General features: G+C 42.4%; 1 protein-coding gene across 1 annotated transcript in view; it reads right to left on the reverse strand.

The window, feature by feature from the left end:
• PREX1 (phosphatidylinositol-3,4,5-trisphosphate dependent Rac exchange factor 1) overlaps positions 1 to 17,474 on the reverse strand; it is a gene marked incomplete at its 5' end in the record, with an annotated part of 169,837 nt that extends 152,363 nt beyond the window's left edge. The window contains one exon of the mRNA XM_082491124.1: positions 17,310 to 17,474. Within this exon, the coding sequence (XP_082347250.1) occupies positions 17,310 to 17,474 (165 nt within the window). The remainder of the gene's footprint in view (positions 1 to 17,309) is intronic.
• Positions 17,475 to 18,354: the final 880 nt, after the last annotated feature.

Raw genomic sequence — 18,354 nt, forward strand, 5'->3', positions numbered from 1 at the left:
CCTCTCCTGAAGGTTACACCTGTGTCTCAGACAACACTGCACAGAACATGCATCTGTTTCTTAAGCACTGCCCTCTACAACTCAACATTTAAGCATTTAAACAAACCACTGCAGCCTTCAGTCTGCATTTATACACTAAGCTGTAAACTACAGCAGCTGAGGATACAAACCCCCAACATCCATTTATAATGGAACTTCGACTTCTAGGAATGTGGCAGGGCAAATAGGCACAGTGATAACTCTCATGGTCACCCCATTTAAACATGCTTACAAATATAAATCAAAACCCTAAGTAGTGAATCAGAGTGAAATTGGTAGAAGTATCTTCAGGTTTGGTCTAGTGTACTATAGCATAATGATGTTAAATAGGAATTACAGGATAATGGCATATCACATACACTGGCATTTCCAACTGTTTGCAATGGCCAGAAAATACTGAAATTATAGTCCCAAAGCATCCACAATATTAACGTTGTGTTTACTCTGCACCAACCAGTCCCAGTGGACCTTTGTGTGTCCATCTCCTTTGAGCCATGCAACAGCACCACTTCCCTCCTCCAGCAGTATGAAAAAGGGCGTGAAAACTCGATGTTCTCTCCTCTTCTTCCCCTTGGATAGAGGTACCTCCACCTCACCTCGTAAACTGCTGGAGTGGAGCAGAACAGAAATATATGTGGTTGTAGTTTTGTCAGGGTAGGTTAATGGTTGGACTTGGTGATCTTAAAGGTCCTTTCCAACCTTAGCAATTCTATGATTCTATGTAGGGACAACCAAGAATTTGTGATGTGGGAACCAAGACGTGACAGAAGGTCCTACTGGTGCAGGGATGCTGAACTGAGTGAAGTGGGGAGAAACAGTCTAACATCATCTTGGGCTACAGGTACCCATCATATCAGGTGTCTCAAGCATAAGTCTTGGCTTTCTAGAAAGATCATATCAGCGGGAGTGAAAGTAAGGGAAGGTAATGTTCCTATGTTGGCATTACTCCACCTCGCCCCAAACCACCCTCCCTCAAAATCTCACTGATTCAAAAGGTTCAACAGTATCATAATTCGCAAAGATACGTTATGCTACTGTTTTTATTTCGGTACTGCGTTAGTTTGAACAAGGCAGTAATGGCCTCCAGCAAAGTCAGAACTGATGAACAAAAGTCTTTTTATGTGAAAATAAGGAGAATTAGGACAACACCCAAAAAGGGTGTTGACTGAAGATATATCTTCAAAATTAATGAAAAGGAGGCAGCTGAAGCCTTGGAAGATCAGAAGTATGCAGAGAGGTGCAAAATGTACCAAAAATAAACCCTCCTGTCCCAAAGGACAGGTTTGTGCTGTGTATTTCAGGATTCAACTACTTCTTTAATTCACCTTCAAACTTTAAGTCTGAACCTTGGAGCTAAAAAATTACAGAGGAAGAAACTTCCTTTCTGTGGCATCTCTGAAGTTCCAGCTCCTCACCAAAAATCAAGAAGTGCAGGGAAGCCACACAAGTGAAGTGTTCTATGTACTAACTTTTATAACTAAACTTTTTTTCAAATATCCCCTTGGATTCAGTTTGGCCTTAAGATAGTTTTATTTTGCTGGAACAGACTGGCTTTTCCTAGTGAACACAGATGCAGCACCAGCAGTACATTCAAACCACTGAGATTTTTCACTTCATTTCTGTCTTTTACACCCTTTGTGCTCAATGTGTGCCTAATTGAGGAACTCAGGCTTGCACTTACTGCTTTAAAAAGTACTTCTGCATAGTGTTGAGGTTAGTTTCAGCAGCTAACACATACATAAGCAGACTAGCAAGTGTGAAACAACCAGATGTCTTGAGTGTTTGCACTTGCACTTGCTGAGGTTCTAGCATAAGCACAACTGTTCAGACAACTGCCACCAAGTAATTCTAAGACATAACATAGCTTCTTTATTTACATTTTTATTACTCACTGAGAGCAACAGGAAGCTACTGACTGGCAATTTCTGAAGAGCCAAGACTTACATTCTACACCGTATGTTCACATAGGACTACAGCAGGAAAACTCTCCTAGCACAGTCTCTTGCATCCAGCACAGGTAGTCCCTGAACAGAAAATTGTTAATGCCTCCCATCCCCATTGATTCTTGATCTGTGCACAAAGGTTGTCAATACTGCTTCTGGTTATGCCTAGCAGTCCCCCTGGAATTCAGCTAAGGCTGAATTCAGCAAGCACTAGCTACTCAAGGATGTGTCAGCTGGTTGCCAGAAGACTGAATTAAAGAATTACAATTTTTGTTGCAATTTTTCACAAAAAAGACATATGGCTTGTGTGACAACTTTTGCTCTGCTTTTCCTCCTAAAGCAGGTAACGAATGAAGACAAGGCATTTAGCTTCAGCTGCTGGTTCTGTTAGTTACTTCCCCTGCAACCTTTGGACTAGTCATTTTGCCTTTCTGTGCCTCAGTTTATCCATCCGCTAAATACCGTTTTTCTGTTTTGAAATACTACAGCCAAGAAAGTGCTGCACAAACATAGACTAGTATCTTTATTCTTAATGCACTTCAAAGCAAAACTTTCTTCTTCTCTACGTAAAATAGCCTGAGACTTTTCTTTCCACTGGGTTAAGCTGTTTTTTGATACCATGCTGCCCCAGCAGCTCACCCAGAACCACATTAAAAGAGAACTGATATCATGCAGCCTTGCCTCCAAACACACACCACCTGGATATAGCAACTGCTGCCACTGCAATTTAATTCTTGCTTGCTAGTTGCAAATTTCAGTTCCTCTGGTTGTGTGCTGTAAAAGTTTTGATACATACTTTACTTTACAAATGTTGTGGCTTTTCTTGTGCAACTACTTAAAAAAGATGCACCTATTGTGCAAAAGGATCTCTTATAACACACGCATATATACTGCATACACAGTACAACAGCCAAAACCAATCAAGAGGCTGGCTGTTCTTTCTAGCTTGATTTTATGTTAAGATGCATATTAAGGTGGTTTTAAATAGGGAAGGAAATGAAATTAAATAGGTCAGAGTGAAATTCCCAGATGTAACTTGCTTTTCATGATGTTTATATTATATACACAGAAAACGCTGATACTGCAAGGTGATAGGCACCTGCTAGAACAGGCAGAGCTTTCCCAGGTTCTCCTGGCTTCAGCACCCCACAGCATAAAGTCCACAGAGATAACAGAATCCTAAAAAGGTGCCCTAATAGACATAACGGAAAACAGAATTATCATCCCAAGTAATCTTTCTTTTTTATCTTTTCCCAGCACCCTTCACCAACAAATCTACCAATAAAGCAAAGTTTCATCATCTTGCTCTGTTCACCATGTCAGAATCAAGATGCAGCTGAGTACATTAAATATTTAAAGAGAAGCTTAAGAGTTGAAAAAAGAGCATGCATTTCTTCAGGGAATGTTTTGCTTATGGAGTACAGTAAGAAAGCTTTGCCCCATTTGGCAAACATACAAAAACCCCAAACCCAACCAACAACAAAAACCAAAACAAAGTAATAAAAACTGTGCACAATTTTTAATTTATAACAGGAACTGCCCACAGCTGATTTTTTCAGAGAACCATCATAGTTGGTGAATAATGAAAGACTGTGATGATGTAATATGTCTGCAGTGGCCTGCTCTAATTCCAGAAGTACTGATCTGTACTTCTTTTTGACTTCTTCCATTCATCTAGAACCAATACTCTTTCAAATCGTATTTAGTTCTAAACACTTGACTATACATTAACTTTATTGGTTCATTTTTGTTTCTGAACACTTTTTGCTCTTGTTCTCTAACTTTTAAGTGCAGTTACTCTGGCAAACACTACTTGTAAGTGCTGAACAGAGATGGACGAGTGCAGAGAAGTGAAAAAATGTGTGCACTAAGATTATCTGTCCTTGTGCAACAGCTTTGCAATCCACTGCAAGGGAAGGCAATGGTAAGCCAAGAATGTGGGTGCAACGTGAAGGCCAGAGGACTAAATTCAGCAGAATTCCAGAAATTCAGTGATGCTAAAATTGGAGATATGACTCAGTAAAAAGCCCAGCAAAACAGATACGGCAACACTAAATGCACTGGATTTTGTGTGCCCTGTACCATTTAATGACTAAGTTAAAAACTCCAGTGGTACTTTTGTCTTGTATAAATACCTTCATTCGTAAATCTCACTTTCCAACTATATTTCCCAAAAAAATCATCTTTGGTCCATATAGCCTGAAAATCATTACTTATTTACTGACTAGTTTTCAGAATGTGTTCTCCTCACATGGGATAAAAAAACACTTGTGCCAATGCAAAGCAGGAGACATATATTGCAACAGAAACATAGTTTCACATGTAAAGTTTTAAGAGCTGACAAAGGAGCTAAACTCTGGGAAAAGTGTCTTCCCAATACCCATCTCTCCCTTTCCTGTCAAGGGATCAAGCTTCTGACAACTGAATGCTCATAGCAAACACACTTCTGCAGCTCTCTCTGGAAATCTTCCCCTGCTGTTCTTCCCTTATTCTGTGTCTTGTCAACACCCTCTCCTCACAAACAGCTGCATCCCATCTGAGCTGGTTTTTGAGCATAGTGTCGGTAACACAACAGAGACAGAACCACCAGCACCCAGAGGGATACAAGCTAAAAAGTTATACACAAGTGTCCAGTGATTATCATTTGAAGCCTTTGATTTTCCACAATAAAAAGGGAAGCACATAAAACAGAAATGAGCAAGCGGCACTTCATGTGAAGGACCAAAGTGCTTTCAGTCTACAATATCTCAGCTCACAACTGTTAGTAATGACACTCAGAATTAGGTAATTAACATCCAGTTCCCTTTCACACTGTCCTAAAGTAGTCCCCACTCATTCAAACTCTATTTCCTTTCTGTCTTCTCCTCCACAGATCAAGAAAATAGAAGACCTCAAGTAATGACAACAACAAAGTCAGTAATGACAGAAATCTAAGAAAGGCTGGCAAAACATATTTCCAACACTTCTGGCCTGGGACCTAGAACTTTCACACAGTAACAAAGCATCAGACATAAACCCATCTGCACCACCAACCAACAAAGAAAAGCTAGCACTGGGTCTGATTGCCAGCTTTGCCACAGGCATCACTGTTGTACCAGAGCCCTATTTTCAGCAAGATGTGCCACAGCCTGGGATGGGACCTCAGGCTGTACCTATACACGTAAGCTAACCGTGCCAGGACATGGGCCTGAGCCCTGCAATTCTGTTAGAAAACTGTTATATTTCCTGGCACCCTTTGGGCCAGGCCTCCTACCATTGTCCTAAACAATTCTCAGGCATGGTGCCAGAGTTAGGATGGGCCAAGGACCATTCCCAGTAGGCAGTCTGAATGCAGCCATCCTACTTTAAGACTCTGAGAGTTCAGTGGTACAAGACAAGACCAGATGCCAGTTGGCCTTAGGGCCAGCGAATAAAGCCTGGCACTGTTTTGTTTACTACATTTGTAGTCTAAATCTCTTGCTTAGCAATACAGGGCATTAACCACTGATCAGATCTAATGAGACAGATAAACTTTTGCCTCCATGCCTTCTCCTTTGTGACCTACATATTAAATAGCACACAGCCCACTCATATATACCTACATTAGGCTTGTCCATTGTTCCCACAACAACCTGGATTCTGTTTAAGAATCAGGTTTCAGAGTCCGAAACATTTTACCAGGTCAAAAGTTTTACAGCCTTCTGTTATTGCCCCTTCAAACAAATGAAAGGGGCTTCTTTAGCTACCTAGTGATGAGGTTAACAGCAAACAGCTCCCTGTGAGGTGACGAATTCAAAGCAGTTGTCAGATTCAACAGAAAGTCCCATGGGACCAGAGACTTTACTGTGTAGCTAAAACCCACCCACCTATCTGAGATAAGAACTCACTAAAATGCAAATTCGTATCAAGAGTCTGTGCCCCAAAGCAGGGCCCTCCACCAGTGACACAGGACACTTTGAATATCAGGGAACTCCTCTTGTCAGCTTCCTCAGCCTCAAAATAATCTCCGAATGCAACCTATTATGTTTTCCTCTCTTTCCTGACATGTATTTCCCTCATGTATCCTATGGCGGGTTGGTCCAAGTTACTCAAACCATACTAGGATGCCAAAAGTGTGAGCAGGCAAAACTTTCAAGACAAAAGCATTATCACTGATTTACTGTAGATAAGCAAATGTATAAGAAGATGTGGGTGACGTTATTAGGCTCTTTCAAATCTAAGGCCATTCTATCGTATGAGAAGGTAGTTAATATCTGACAGCCATCCAGTAAAATGAGTCTTAGAGGGCGAAATGTGCTTCTTAATAGATTGCTCAGATCACAAAGACAAGCATCACTCCTTGGTGGCAACCTCAGCAGTCAGGGTCACCAGTTGCAAAGGACAGTGCTAGCCTCTCTCTTTAAAAGTGGTCCACTCAAGGAAGGGGTGAGCAGTGTGACCTTCCAGCAATCAATACTTGCTCATTCTGGCATACTAGAGCAAGACAAATTAGCAGAAAGAACATGGGTTTGGTATCACTGGTAGTGATGCTGGTTCACAATTAAACCAGCAGCCTCATTTGTGCAAGTCAAACTCCTAGCCCAACCTGATTTGTGCAAGTCAAACTCCTAGCCTAATCACATCAAGCTTCACACACAAAACACACATCCAAGTGCTTTCTAATATGTCCTTGAAGGAGCCCTGAAAATGTTGACCCTAACTCTTTGACAGTGGCAACTAAACAACTAACAAATCCACAGGGAATACAGAATCAGCACCTTGCATATTAGATCGTTTGCTCCCAAACCTGGAAGTGTACTAGTGGGCCAACTAAACAATGACTAGTCTGCAAAGATTTTTAATGACTAAAAGAAAGTGCTTGTAAAAAACAAAAAGTGTCCTCATTTTACATAAGTTAAGTGTTTTGGAAACCAAATTAACCTGTTGGCACAGGAACTGACTTCAGGTTGAGAAAAGTCACAAAATTTACTCCATGAGTCACGAGACATCAGATGAGTTGCAGCAAGGTATTATTTGTATGGCTGATATGCTTCCATAAAAATAATTATAGCAATGGCAATAGCAGAGAGATTGACTCAATATTCTTACATTAACATAAATGTTCCTTTAACTCAGTTCCACAGTCCCATCATCTGAGTAACCACCCTAATCTTTCAATAATCAAAGTGTAGAAATCTATTACCCTCTTTGCAACTCAAAGACATATGACATAAAATTGCAGCTGTTTCTGGAACTGTAGGACATCACATTGCTGCCAGGTTTTGACAAGTCCTTGTGCTACTAGCGCTGGGTGAAAAAGCAGGTGGGTTTTCATACACAAGTGTCATGATGCCCAGAATGATCAATACCTGTCTTTCTTGACACTTGGTTTCAGGTGGCCTATCAGAGCTCCCATTCAGCTTTGGGCAATCACTATCTCATGGCTTGACATATGGCTATCAGCTGTGTAAGCAATGAGTTATTCTTCTAAGGAGGAGGGCTCATTAGGAAGAGTGAAGGAACTGTTTTCTCACCACAGAGCTGTTTTTTCTTACTCTGGTCTTGAGATCTGCAGTTCAAAGGGAGCTGAGGCCTCTTCAGATGAGTGGCTTCTACAGAAGGGTGAAGGACAGTGTATATGCAGGAGTCACGCATTTTAGTCCAGATAACTACCCTGCGGTTGTTTCCCAGTACAGATCTACTGCAGTTCTGAACGTCCGCTACAGCTTGACTCAAACATATATGCAGAAGACATTGTTAAAGCTTTAATCAGGCTTGGCAAGGCAATCAAGCAGGAATCTTCATCTGCAGTAATATTTAAATCCAAGACTTTGCTCAGGTCTTAGGCATGCTGTTGGTGCAACCCCCAGTCCAAGCCTCAGTTTGTGATCCAGCAGGGAAAAATAGTAAAAGGTAACATTCAGACTCTCTATTGAGAGATGTCTTTGCATGAATTGCATTGCTCCACAATGAAGTCTCTGTAGCTAATTGAGAAGTGACATTGTTGCATATTTCAAATCTTTTTCTTGCCTCTAGCTGTTAAAGGCTGAGAATGCTGCAGTCATTCCCACTGCTAAATGTGAACTCTTCAAAATAGATAAGAAACATGATAAGATAGTGATGCTTCCAGTCCATCCTTCAAAGAGACAGGACTAGTTGCTTCAACAGAAGTTGAAAACAGAATGCAAAATATTGAGACAGAAATGGAGACAAAAAGGGGGGCAGGGGAGGAATGGATTGACGCCACCCCAATAGAGGAAATAAGAGCCACCCTATACCACAAGTTCAACCCTACTTTTTATGTCTCTAATTCAAACAGCCTTCATGCACTCTGAAACAGCATCACCTTTGATTGCACTAATCAAGATCATCTATCAATTCAGAGCATTTAATGGAAATACTGCTGTGTAAATATGGATTAAATATCCCCCCACCATACAAAGACAATGGTAATAAGCAGCAGCACTAGTGAACTACATATGTTTTGTGCTTTAGATCACATAAAAACATAAGAGCCTGGCTGAAATACAACTGCAAAGAAACCTTGCCAGATAGCCAGAGGAACCGGGAGATACAAACATTCAGGACAATTTCAAAGATTTGATCCACAAAACAGATTTCTGTAATCATGGCAGTTGTTATTTGCAAATGAAAAAAAAAAAATCACAAGCTAGATGAGTCCACATAAATATGTTTCTATTTCCTAATTTCAAGAGTATCTCAAAAAAGGACATGAAGTGCAGATCTGAAAGTCTTTGCCACAGGACAGGCCTGGTCCAACAAGATCCAAGAGGTCAAATAAGGTTTCTGAAAAGCTTTGTCATTAAATCCCCATTTCATGCAAGAAAACTGATGGCAGTCTTTGCAGATAATGAAGGCCTAGGAAGTAAGCAGGTGTATGTGGGTCAGCAGTTCTCTCTCTGGTGGTGATCAGTATAGACCGCCATTGAACAGTGATTTCAAGCATCACCAAAGTCAAAACATACATTACCATTTTCATCCTAAAAACACACTACAACTGTGCAAGACCTTTACCAAGAAAACATCCGTTGCAGGCTGAGAATCCATTTGAGGCTGGAAACAAAAACAACGGAAAAGGGATTCTGCAGCTGGAAAAAAAAATGGGAAATTCACACATAGTCCCTTATTATTTTCTTGCAAGTGTCTGAAGAAAACAATAGTCAAGCAACAGAAATAAGTAATTTCTTGAAAGCTTCATCTGTCATAGACTCATCTGGATGCCTGCAGGCAGACATGGCACTGGAGAGATCCTACTTTTTCAAGCCTTAGATACCCTCTCAGAGGGGGATGCCTCTGGGAGTGCCAGGATCTGAACATTGGAAAGCTGGCTTGAAAACACATCACTCTCTTCCCCTTAAGGAGAGTTCAGTGTTGCCCTTCCAGGGTACATTCCAGAAGTCTAAATATTAGACTGCTCCCATAAATCCTCCATGCAGGCACCTAACCACAGTCACTGGTATAAGCAATGAGTTGTTCCTCAGATAAACCCTTCTCAAGGCTCCTGTACTACAGTAATACTCCTGTATAACATACAAAAAATAAGAAGTAATCCATTCCCTCACTCAGTACTGCTGAAGCCTTGGGAGTGTCTTGCGCCTGCATTTTGGACACTAGAGTTCAAGAAACATATAGATTAGAGAACTCAGACAATAGCACAGGAATTATCAGAGGTAAAATTAAATAGTTTTTGAGGAAAAAAAATTTAAATAATTTGACAAATTAGTCTAGTCTGAAATGAAACGTAAAAACATCCATGAAATACTTGAGGGATTGATGCAAAGAGAAAGAGATCACATCTGTGCTTACTGCAAAGAAAAGATTAGACATTACAATAGGCATTAGGAAAACATTTATAATAATGACATTTAAACAGCAGGATAAACCATCAGAAATGACCCTCCTTTCAGATGAGAACACGATGGGATGGTTTGTGAAGATTGTCTCCAAGACCATTTTTCATGATTCTATGATATGATGTAAAATTGTAGAACCAGATTTCCCACCCCTGCAAAGCAGTACTCCTGCCTACAGGACAAACACTGTGTGACCTGGGAAGTGGAAAATTAGCAAAGTTTTCACGCTGTTTCTCTTCCCACATTTAGGAAGCTCTCTTAATGGGTATCAGTCTGCTGTCCGCAAAAATCAGCCAAAATCTGTGTAAAATGCATTCAATGTCCCAAGCCTGTCAGTGTGTAAGAGACATTTGGACAATGCCCCTAATAACATGCTTTAACTTGGTCAGCCCTGAATTAGTCAGGCAGTTGGACAAGATGATCGTTGTAGGTCCCTTCCAGCTGATATAGTCTATTCTATTCTAAACGAAGACATGTGTGGAGCAACTCACTCAAATTATTTCTGCTATCTGTGATGCTTGTTTCACTTTTTGATCCCCATGCCGTTTCCTACCAAAGCCCAGGGTCTCTGTTCCTCCCTTACACTCACTCAAGCTCCCAGACTGCTACTGCGAGTGAGTTTTGTTGCAGAGGCACCAGCGTGGCGCTGGGAAAGCACAGGGCAGCCAACCTCTCCCTTCCCCCCAGAGATCATGACACATGTTCAGAAAACAACTGGCATCCCTGAAGTGAGAGGGAGGGACAAATGGCAAAAGGGCTGATTGATGGTATCACTGCAATTGAGAGGAAGGGGAAAAACAGAGCCAGAGTCAGGGCAAACACCTCATTCTGAAGGATGTAACGAGACCAAAGTAGGTCTGAGAGATAAAGGATAACAAGGGTCAGATAGATGCACACCAAGCTGCAACGCACTAAGGGAAGCAAAGAGAAAGGAGTTTTAGTTCTCACCTGTGTGGAGGTAAACTGGTGAATCTACATAGGGGATTTATTGACATTTTCTCATTGTGGGGATTCTGCAAGAGTGCAAAAAGAACTAAACAGCTTTGTACAAATGAAAAATCTGCTTTACTCCTAAATACCTTTGATTTGTAAAGCTTCATGGCATAAAGCATGGGCTGGTCACGCAATTTTCCAAGTGAAAAATTAAGCTCAGACATGCCTCTCAGAGCAGAAGAGAATCTGGGAATTCTGTGTCTTCCATCCCTGCTTTTAGACCCATGGCTCGTAAACTGGGCTCTGCAGATCACAGGCTCAGATGAATAAATATTTTCAGAGCTTTCTCTTTGCTTTGCTTTTCTGTTTTCACTTCTGCTTTACTTTCTACATCCAGATTGTTTTCTTCACATTCTCTCTTTGTATCCAGAGCAAAAGAACCTCTTAATCTGTTCGCACTTCAGCCTTTAGCAGCTAATTTTGCACTACATTTACTCTGAATAGAATACTAGCAGAATTGCCAGCCCCAAATATTCAAGTCATAACACAAGCCCCTAAAAACTCATGACCATTTATGTTTTGCTGTTTTACCTTCAAACTTTGCTTTACAACCAGAAGGGCTACAAACATGCCATTTAAAATGAAAGCTGTGATCTCCTCAACGCCAACAACTGGGCTTTTAAGAAAAATGTCCCATGTTGTTAAGATTCAACAGTAGAAAATCCTGATCATTTGCAATTGTAACAACTGGCTATAGGTAAACGCATAGGACTAATTGACTGAAACAACACAACAGCAAAGCTAATTCATCTTACTTCCAAACAAATTTCCTTTCCTTCCTCTCCCCAACTGCTCTTTTAGCTGTCTCATAATAAGAGCGACATTACCGAAACTATAGGGTTCACCTTCTAGAATCAAGAGTTTATCTGTATCTACTGAGGGTGATACAGGCAGAGAACAGGGTAGGACAGGAAACCACACCTCACAGCTGAGACAAATGGTCTATTTGCTACTCTATCTGAGCACCAGAGCCCTAATCTTGGATGCAAACAACATTGTGAAATATGAAGAGGAAAAAAAAAAAAAAGGCCTGTGATGCTTATCATATTTCAAGATGGGTGGAGTGCAAAATCCAGAGATACTAGATCAATTACAACTACAAAGCAAGCAAGAAAAGGGAGCATAACATAAATATTTTGAGTCTGTAGGATGTGGGTTAATTTATCTGATGGCACGTGTCCTAACATAACATATTTACACAATTGATAAGATGGAAAAAGACTTCTAGCCTTCATATAAAAATGAAGGATGGCATAATATTAAAACCTAAAAATAGTCCTTTTACAACTACTTATTCAACTTGATACCTGCCCGATAAGGACAGTTCAACTTTCATACCATTTTCATGCCTGCACAGAACACACAGCAATTGCTCAAGCTAAAAGTACATCCTGTCATTCTGACATTAAAATTTACAAGTTGGTGGTTTGTCTTTGGAAAGATGAAAGAGCTATATTTATACACAATGTGGAGAACAATTTGGCTTTATATACTTGCAATTACCTGACTAAGTTGTGGAAGCTGCATGTGCAGATTAGAGCTAAGTGCTCAGTGAAATTAAAGGATGGCAAAAAAAAAAAAAAGTGTATGCAACAAAATACCTACCTTTGCAATCTAGTGTATTGGATAATTACTGTCATTACACTTTCACATGCAATTCATATGATTATATCTACAAACTGGTAAACCAAACTTTTAAATACTGGCATCTAATTGTTGTGTACCCACTATTCAACCTATTTCCAGAATGATGGTCAATGAGTGTCTGAAATTGCTAAGGGCTTCTGTGCCTTGTTACCTGAAAGCTGGTCTTCAATTACTACAATACTAGTATCACAGATTTGACTGGGATTCTATGGAATGACTGCACGGCACTTAAACAAACCACAACCTTTATTTCCTCAATGAATTGTCTGTGACTTTTCCATATAGATTGACAACACAGGCAAGAACAGACACCTAGAGAAGGGGTAAGCTTACGGGCTGCAATGTGCAGATACTGCACCGCAGTATCCAAAGACTCTGCGGTCACCCACATATTAATGTGCAAGACTGCATGCTACCAGACAGACGCTTTGACATTTACCAAACCAGTCACTCAAATTAAATTATCACCTGGTTTAATTTTGTCACATAAAAAATAACTATTTCTAAGATCACATATAAAATGTAAACATTTCTGCATACGTTGCAGAGTTAAAGAGGCCAAAGGCTTGATTGAATCTTGAAACCTGGAGACTGAAAATCCTTATGGTTTATGATCTCACCAGAGACTTACAACAGAATTATCTGCCTTTCTCTCTTTGAAGTTTATCTTACTCCATCAGTAACTTTTAGTACAGTTCCATTATCTTCTGACAATTTTCCACTTTGCTTCTTATTTCATCAGTAGTTCTTTAATGACATTGGCAGCAGTACGTTTTCATCCATTCCCTGTAGTTCTCATTGATGCTTAAAAGCTCTGGCTGTGTAATGAGCCCTTATTAGTAAATTTATTAACATAACTGCAGTATCATCTATTAATACTTCTGATTTACACAGCATTTCTTCAAGGAGGATTCTGTATTTTGCAACATGATACCTGCCTAACAAAATGACAGATAAGACAGGACACAATACAGCATGTGCGTATTCGTAATTAAATCAATAACTTCAGATCATCAGCTGTAAGCTGGTAGAAAAGTTTGCCCTCAGCATGGTAACTCCTCACTTTGAGGCTTAATCTAGGAGAAGACTGTCAAAATCATGATATGCATGTGAGTATCATACCTCTATTGTATTACCAATTAATATAAAATCCAGACTCTGCTTAAAAAAAAAAAAAAATAGCTATATCCCTTGGAATCAATCATCTTGTCTTGTGAGATCTGGAACAAACCACAGAGAAGAGCTACTGGGTTTTGTTCACAGTTCTGAAACGTAATACTGTAATGTGACCTATGAACAGGAGGACCAGAAACTGAACAGGAGCAAAACTAACTAGGAACACCTTCCTGTGTCCAAAATTCAATGGGATAAAAATGTTACAAACAACATACAAAGTAAAATCTTAACTGTATGTATTAAAATCTAACAGACTGAATAGCCTAACTTGGCTGTAATGACATGGGACATCTAAGGTAAATTTGCAGATACAGCTCCTTTTGTCAGAATTACTTGAGGTATGAAACATAACAGATTCTAGAGACTAAATTTTATTTAAATAGGTAAACAACTGGAGCATTTTTATTAAATGAGTATGAAACTCAGCAAAGTGTTTGCATGGTGACTAGCACAATTTTTATTGTGAGAAAAAAGAACTCCATGTTCTATAACGTTAATGATATCTACTTTATTAGTCTATGGAAGCAAAATAAGGATCACAGTCTTTTATGCAAAGCAAGTAAGGATTGAGTCCTTATGTTTACAGTGAACCTACTTCCCTGCAGCTTAGCGGGGAAAGGTGTCTAAGCATATAAAAAAAAAGAAAAGAAAAAGGAAACTTTTCCTTTAACATGGTCACATATTAGTCTTCTAAAAAGGACCAAAATATTCTTAATAAATCAAAGTTACATTAATTTATTTGCAAATCCATAGTATTAAATACTTAAGAGATTCTTTGACATTACCTGGGATCACAGGAAGCTGCTGCTAGCAAGCAACCTCAGTGCTGTGAATAAACCCATAGAATTTAGTTGTTTGCTTTTTAAAACATTGTTTATTGAGAATACTTAATGAGGACTAGGGCTTCAATAGTAAATATTTAACAAAGAGCGCAAATTCCATCACCTAACCTTTTTCTAAAGCACAACTGTCCCATCCTACTTAGGGAAAACTCATTCTGATGATTGAAAGATATGAGATTTAGCCTTCCTTTATTTATCAAAGCTATTAAAGTTTCTTAAGCAAAGGAACCTGTACCCCTCACATCTCTAATCTCATGTTTGACAGGAAGAAGTTTCCATAAGATCTGGGAAACACAGCTGTCCTGAACAGAACTGCAGTCTTTTCTCCACTATGTCCAAAATTGCTTCTCCAACATGTGGAAGTATAATCAACTTCAGTACAACGTACAGTATATAAAAAAAAAAAAACTAACAGCATCCAGCTACGTTTGAGTGTTAACCAGGTCCATTACCCCAGAAAGTGTAATAGTTCACATTTATTGTACACTGGGTAAGTGCTACTCACACAGAACATGAGATGGTAAGAAAGAGACCTATGGGTCAGGAGCAGCAGTTCCTATACAGTAATGTCAGAGCACTCAGAAAAACAAACTAATGGGGGTAAAGTGGACTTCATTTGTGAGGCCCAAGTAGATTTGAGACGACAGGATCCCAGTGCTACAGCATTATTTTTGTTAGTGTCATAAGGCAAAACTTTTGCCCTATAACTGCCTGTAATTCCAGTGACTATATCGATGATACTATCCTTGCATGTCATGTCAGCTGTCCAATGTGGGAGGCATGACAGAATTCTTTCCTTTGTGATATCTTGTTAGAAGGTATGAACTTATAGCCATCCACCAAACTTACACAGAAAATATTTCTCACTCCAAATTTTATTTTTAAAAATTTCATACTACTACTGCTCTTTGTACCCTCACATACTGCAGTAGAGCCTCATTCTCCTTTCCCTGGTGCTAACACCATTCGGATATCCGAATGCAGTTGTACAGAGATTCTGTCCTTAAGAACTAGGTCAATGATTGAAGAAACTGTCGTTATTTAGGATAGCACGTGAACATTCAACACATGCTAAAAGTTAAGCCTGTGTACAAATGCTGTTCCAAACCAAGGCCTAGTGATAGGAAAGATCCTATCCCTCAGTGCTTTATTCAAACGTAATTACCAAAACACAAACTCCATAGGGGGGTAAAGCTGCACTATCAGAATCAACAGCCCAAGATACTACTACAGCCAGACTACACCTAGCAGCTAATAACAACGTGACTGTGAAGGATGCTGAGTGTCTGTAGTGCCATCCTGAGAACACAGCCAAGTGTACTCTGTCAGTAGCTTCTCCTGCCGTTACCTAAGGCATATTACTCACTACTGTTCTCACGAAAACTGCCAAGTTATGAATATAAATAAATAAAAGACTTGTTTTGCTTTTTAATATATGAAAATCCCATTAGTTAACACTATGAATGCATTTAGCTGTAAGAACCAAAGCTAAAAATATGTGCAGCTTGAATGTGCATTCCAGCCTGCAGTTGACAAAATCTCAAATTCAGTACTTAGGACAGAGGAGTTTTCTGAGGGTTTTTTTGTTTTGTTTGGTCTGTAGGGTGGGGCACTTTTGCAACTTGCAGCTTTTTTAAGAATCTCACACTGAGGCAGAATCCCAGTTCTAAAGGAAGCAAACTGGCACTTTAGTCAGAAGCTTTCTGAAATTAAAGACTCTGAGTTCAACTATTTGAGAGAGAAAAGGAGGATTTAAGTAGAGACTAGTTCATAAAGCAACCACATCCTTTTCATTTATCTTTTATGCTAGACAGTTTGCCACTTGGGTGAATCTGAAAAACACTGAACACAAACTGATTTTAAAAAACAAACAAACAAAAGCCTTGACATAAAGACATGTCAGAAAGGGCCCAGGGTCTAAGCCCATTTAGATGAAATCAAGGTTTAGTACTTATCTAGCAAAACACCAGAAAGAATTTCTGCCCTGTCCAATCTTTTAGAAATCTCTGCAGAGACTTCCCTCGCTTTGATTCTTGATCTCTGTGTGATCAAATAGTTTATTCTTCTTCTTTTTTATGGCATATCTGTTATCTAGTAACTTTTACTGCAGGCACTTCTAGTTATTTGCAGGAGTGTGGTGGTATGCTGATGAATTCCACATCTAGACCCTATATAGGAAAAAGGCAATAACCAGATGGAGTTTTACTTCTGAACTAGTCCGTGGATAATTTCAGAGGCGGGTATAATTGTCTCCACATGCACAGACACACCCGGCCCAATCACATATTTATGTTTACCATTAAAGCAAAATGTATATATAATATTTATTTCTAAATAACAGGCAGTAAGGGTAGAGTTTCCAAGTGGGTGCAACAGTAACTTCTAAACAACAACGACAAAGGCGATGAGGCATTCCGAAAAGCAGATTCATTTCGGGCTCTGTCCCTCTCACCCTCCAGCGAGGCCCAAACATCCGCCCGCTTCCCCCGGCCCAGCGGCCAGGCCACCGCCAGGATGCTCCACCGCTCCGGCGGCAGGGCTTCTCCCCACCGTAGGAGAGCGCGCGGTTGGCGGCGGTCCCGCTCTGCCCGCGGCCGACCCACGCCGGCCCCTCGCCCATCCCGCCCCCCCGCAGCCTCCCGGGCTGAGGAAGCTCCCCCTCGCCAGAGAGGGCCTGGCCCCAGGCACTTCCCACAAGTTGTGCCAAGCGCTGACGACTCGCTCGCAGCCCCCGGCCCGCCCTCCGCGCTCCCCTCCGCGCCGGGCCGCCCGCCCAGCCCCCCACCCCGGTGGCCCTGAGGGGGCTTCCCCCGCCCGCGCCCCGCGGCGCCGCTCACCGACTGCAGGAAGTGGAGGGTCCCCACGTAGTCCCGCTCGGTGCTGAGGATCTCGTTGAGGACGCAGAGGCGGAGGCGCAGCTGGCGGTCGGTGTCTTTGGGGCAGCCGGCGGGTTCCGCGGTGCTAGGGGCGCCGGGTGGCGGCGGCGGTGGCGGCGCCTCCATGGTGGCGGCCGCGGGGCGAGGCGTTCCCCTTCCCCGCCGCTCTCCTCCGCCGCCTCAGGAGCCCCCCATCGCCGCGCGGTGTCCGGCGCGGCTGGGCAACGGCCCCCTCCCCCTGCCGCCCCCTCGGCCCTGCCTCGCCCGCGGGTGGAGGCGCTACAGGGGCCGGTCGCTGAGGGGAGTCCGGCTGCGGGACATACCGGGGTAGCGGCGCGGCTAGCGCTCAGCGGCGAGGCAGCGCTGAATGAAGAGGGAAGGGAAGCCCCGGCGGCGGGGAGGCGGGGGGGGGGGGGGGGGGGGGGGCGAGAGGCGGGCGGGGAAGGCGGGACGGGGAGGGCGAAGGCGGCGGAGCCCGGCCCCTGGGGGCCCAGCCGGGCCAGCGGCGGGCAGGGGCCTGGCGGGGCGGCGCGGCGGGAGCGCGATCTCGCCACCCCACACACACACACACTCCTTCACACCCACGGACACCCCTCACACCCGCGCTCCTTCATCGCCTCACCGCACGCACACGCACGCACAGCCCTCGCACCCCGCGCTCCCTCACACGCACCCACACACATACACACACCCCGCACTCCCTCACGCCTACACACGCACCCCTCACACCCGCGCTCCCTCATCACCTCACCTCACGCGCGCACCCCACACCTCGCACTCCCTCACACACACCCCCCCTCACACCCACGTTCCCTCACACACCCCTCACACCCCGTACTCCCTCACACACACCCCCCTCACCCCCACGTTCCCTCACACACACACCTCACACCTCGCACTCCCTCACACCCACGTTCCTTCAGCCCCCCCTACACACACACCCATCACACCCACCTCACACCCGCTGCCCCTCACACCACGCACCCGCGCTCCCTCATTCCCCCCC

The sequence above is a fragment of the Vanellus vanellus genome, assembly GCF_965231255.1.
Source record: "Vanellus vanellus genome assembly, chromosome: 15".
NCBI lineage: Eukaryota > Metazoa > Chordata > Aves > Charadriiformes > Charadriidae > Vanellus > Vanellus vanellus.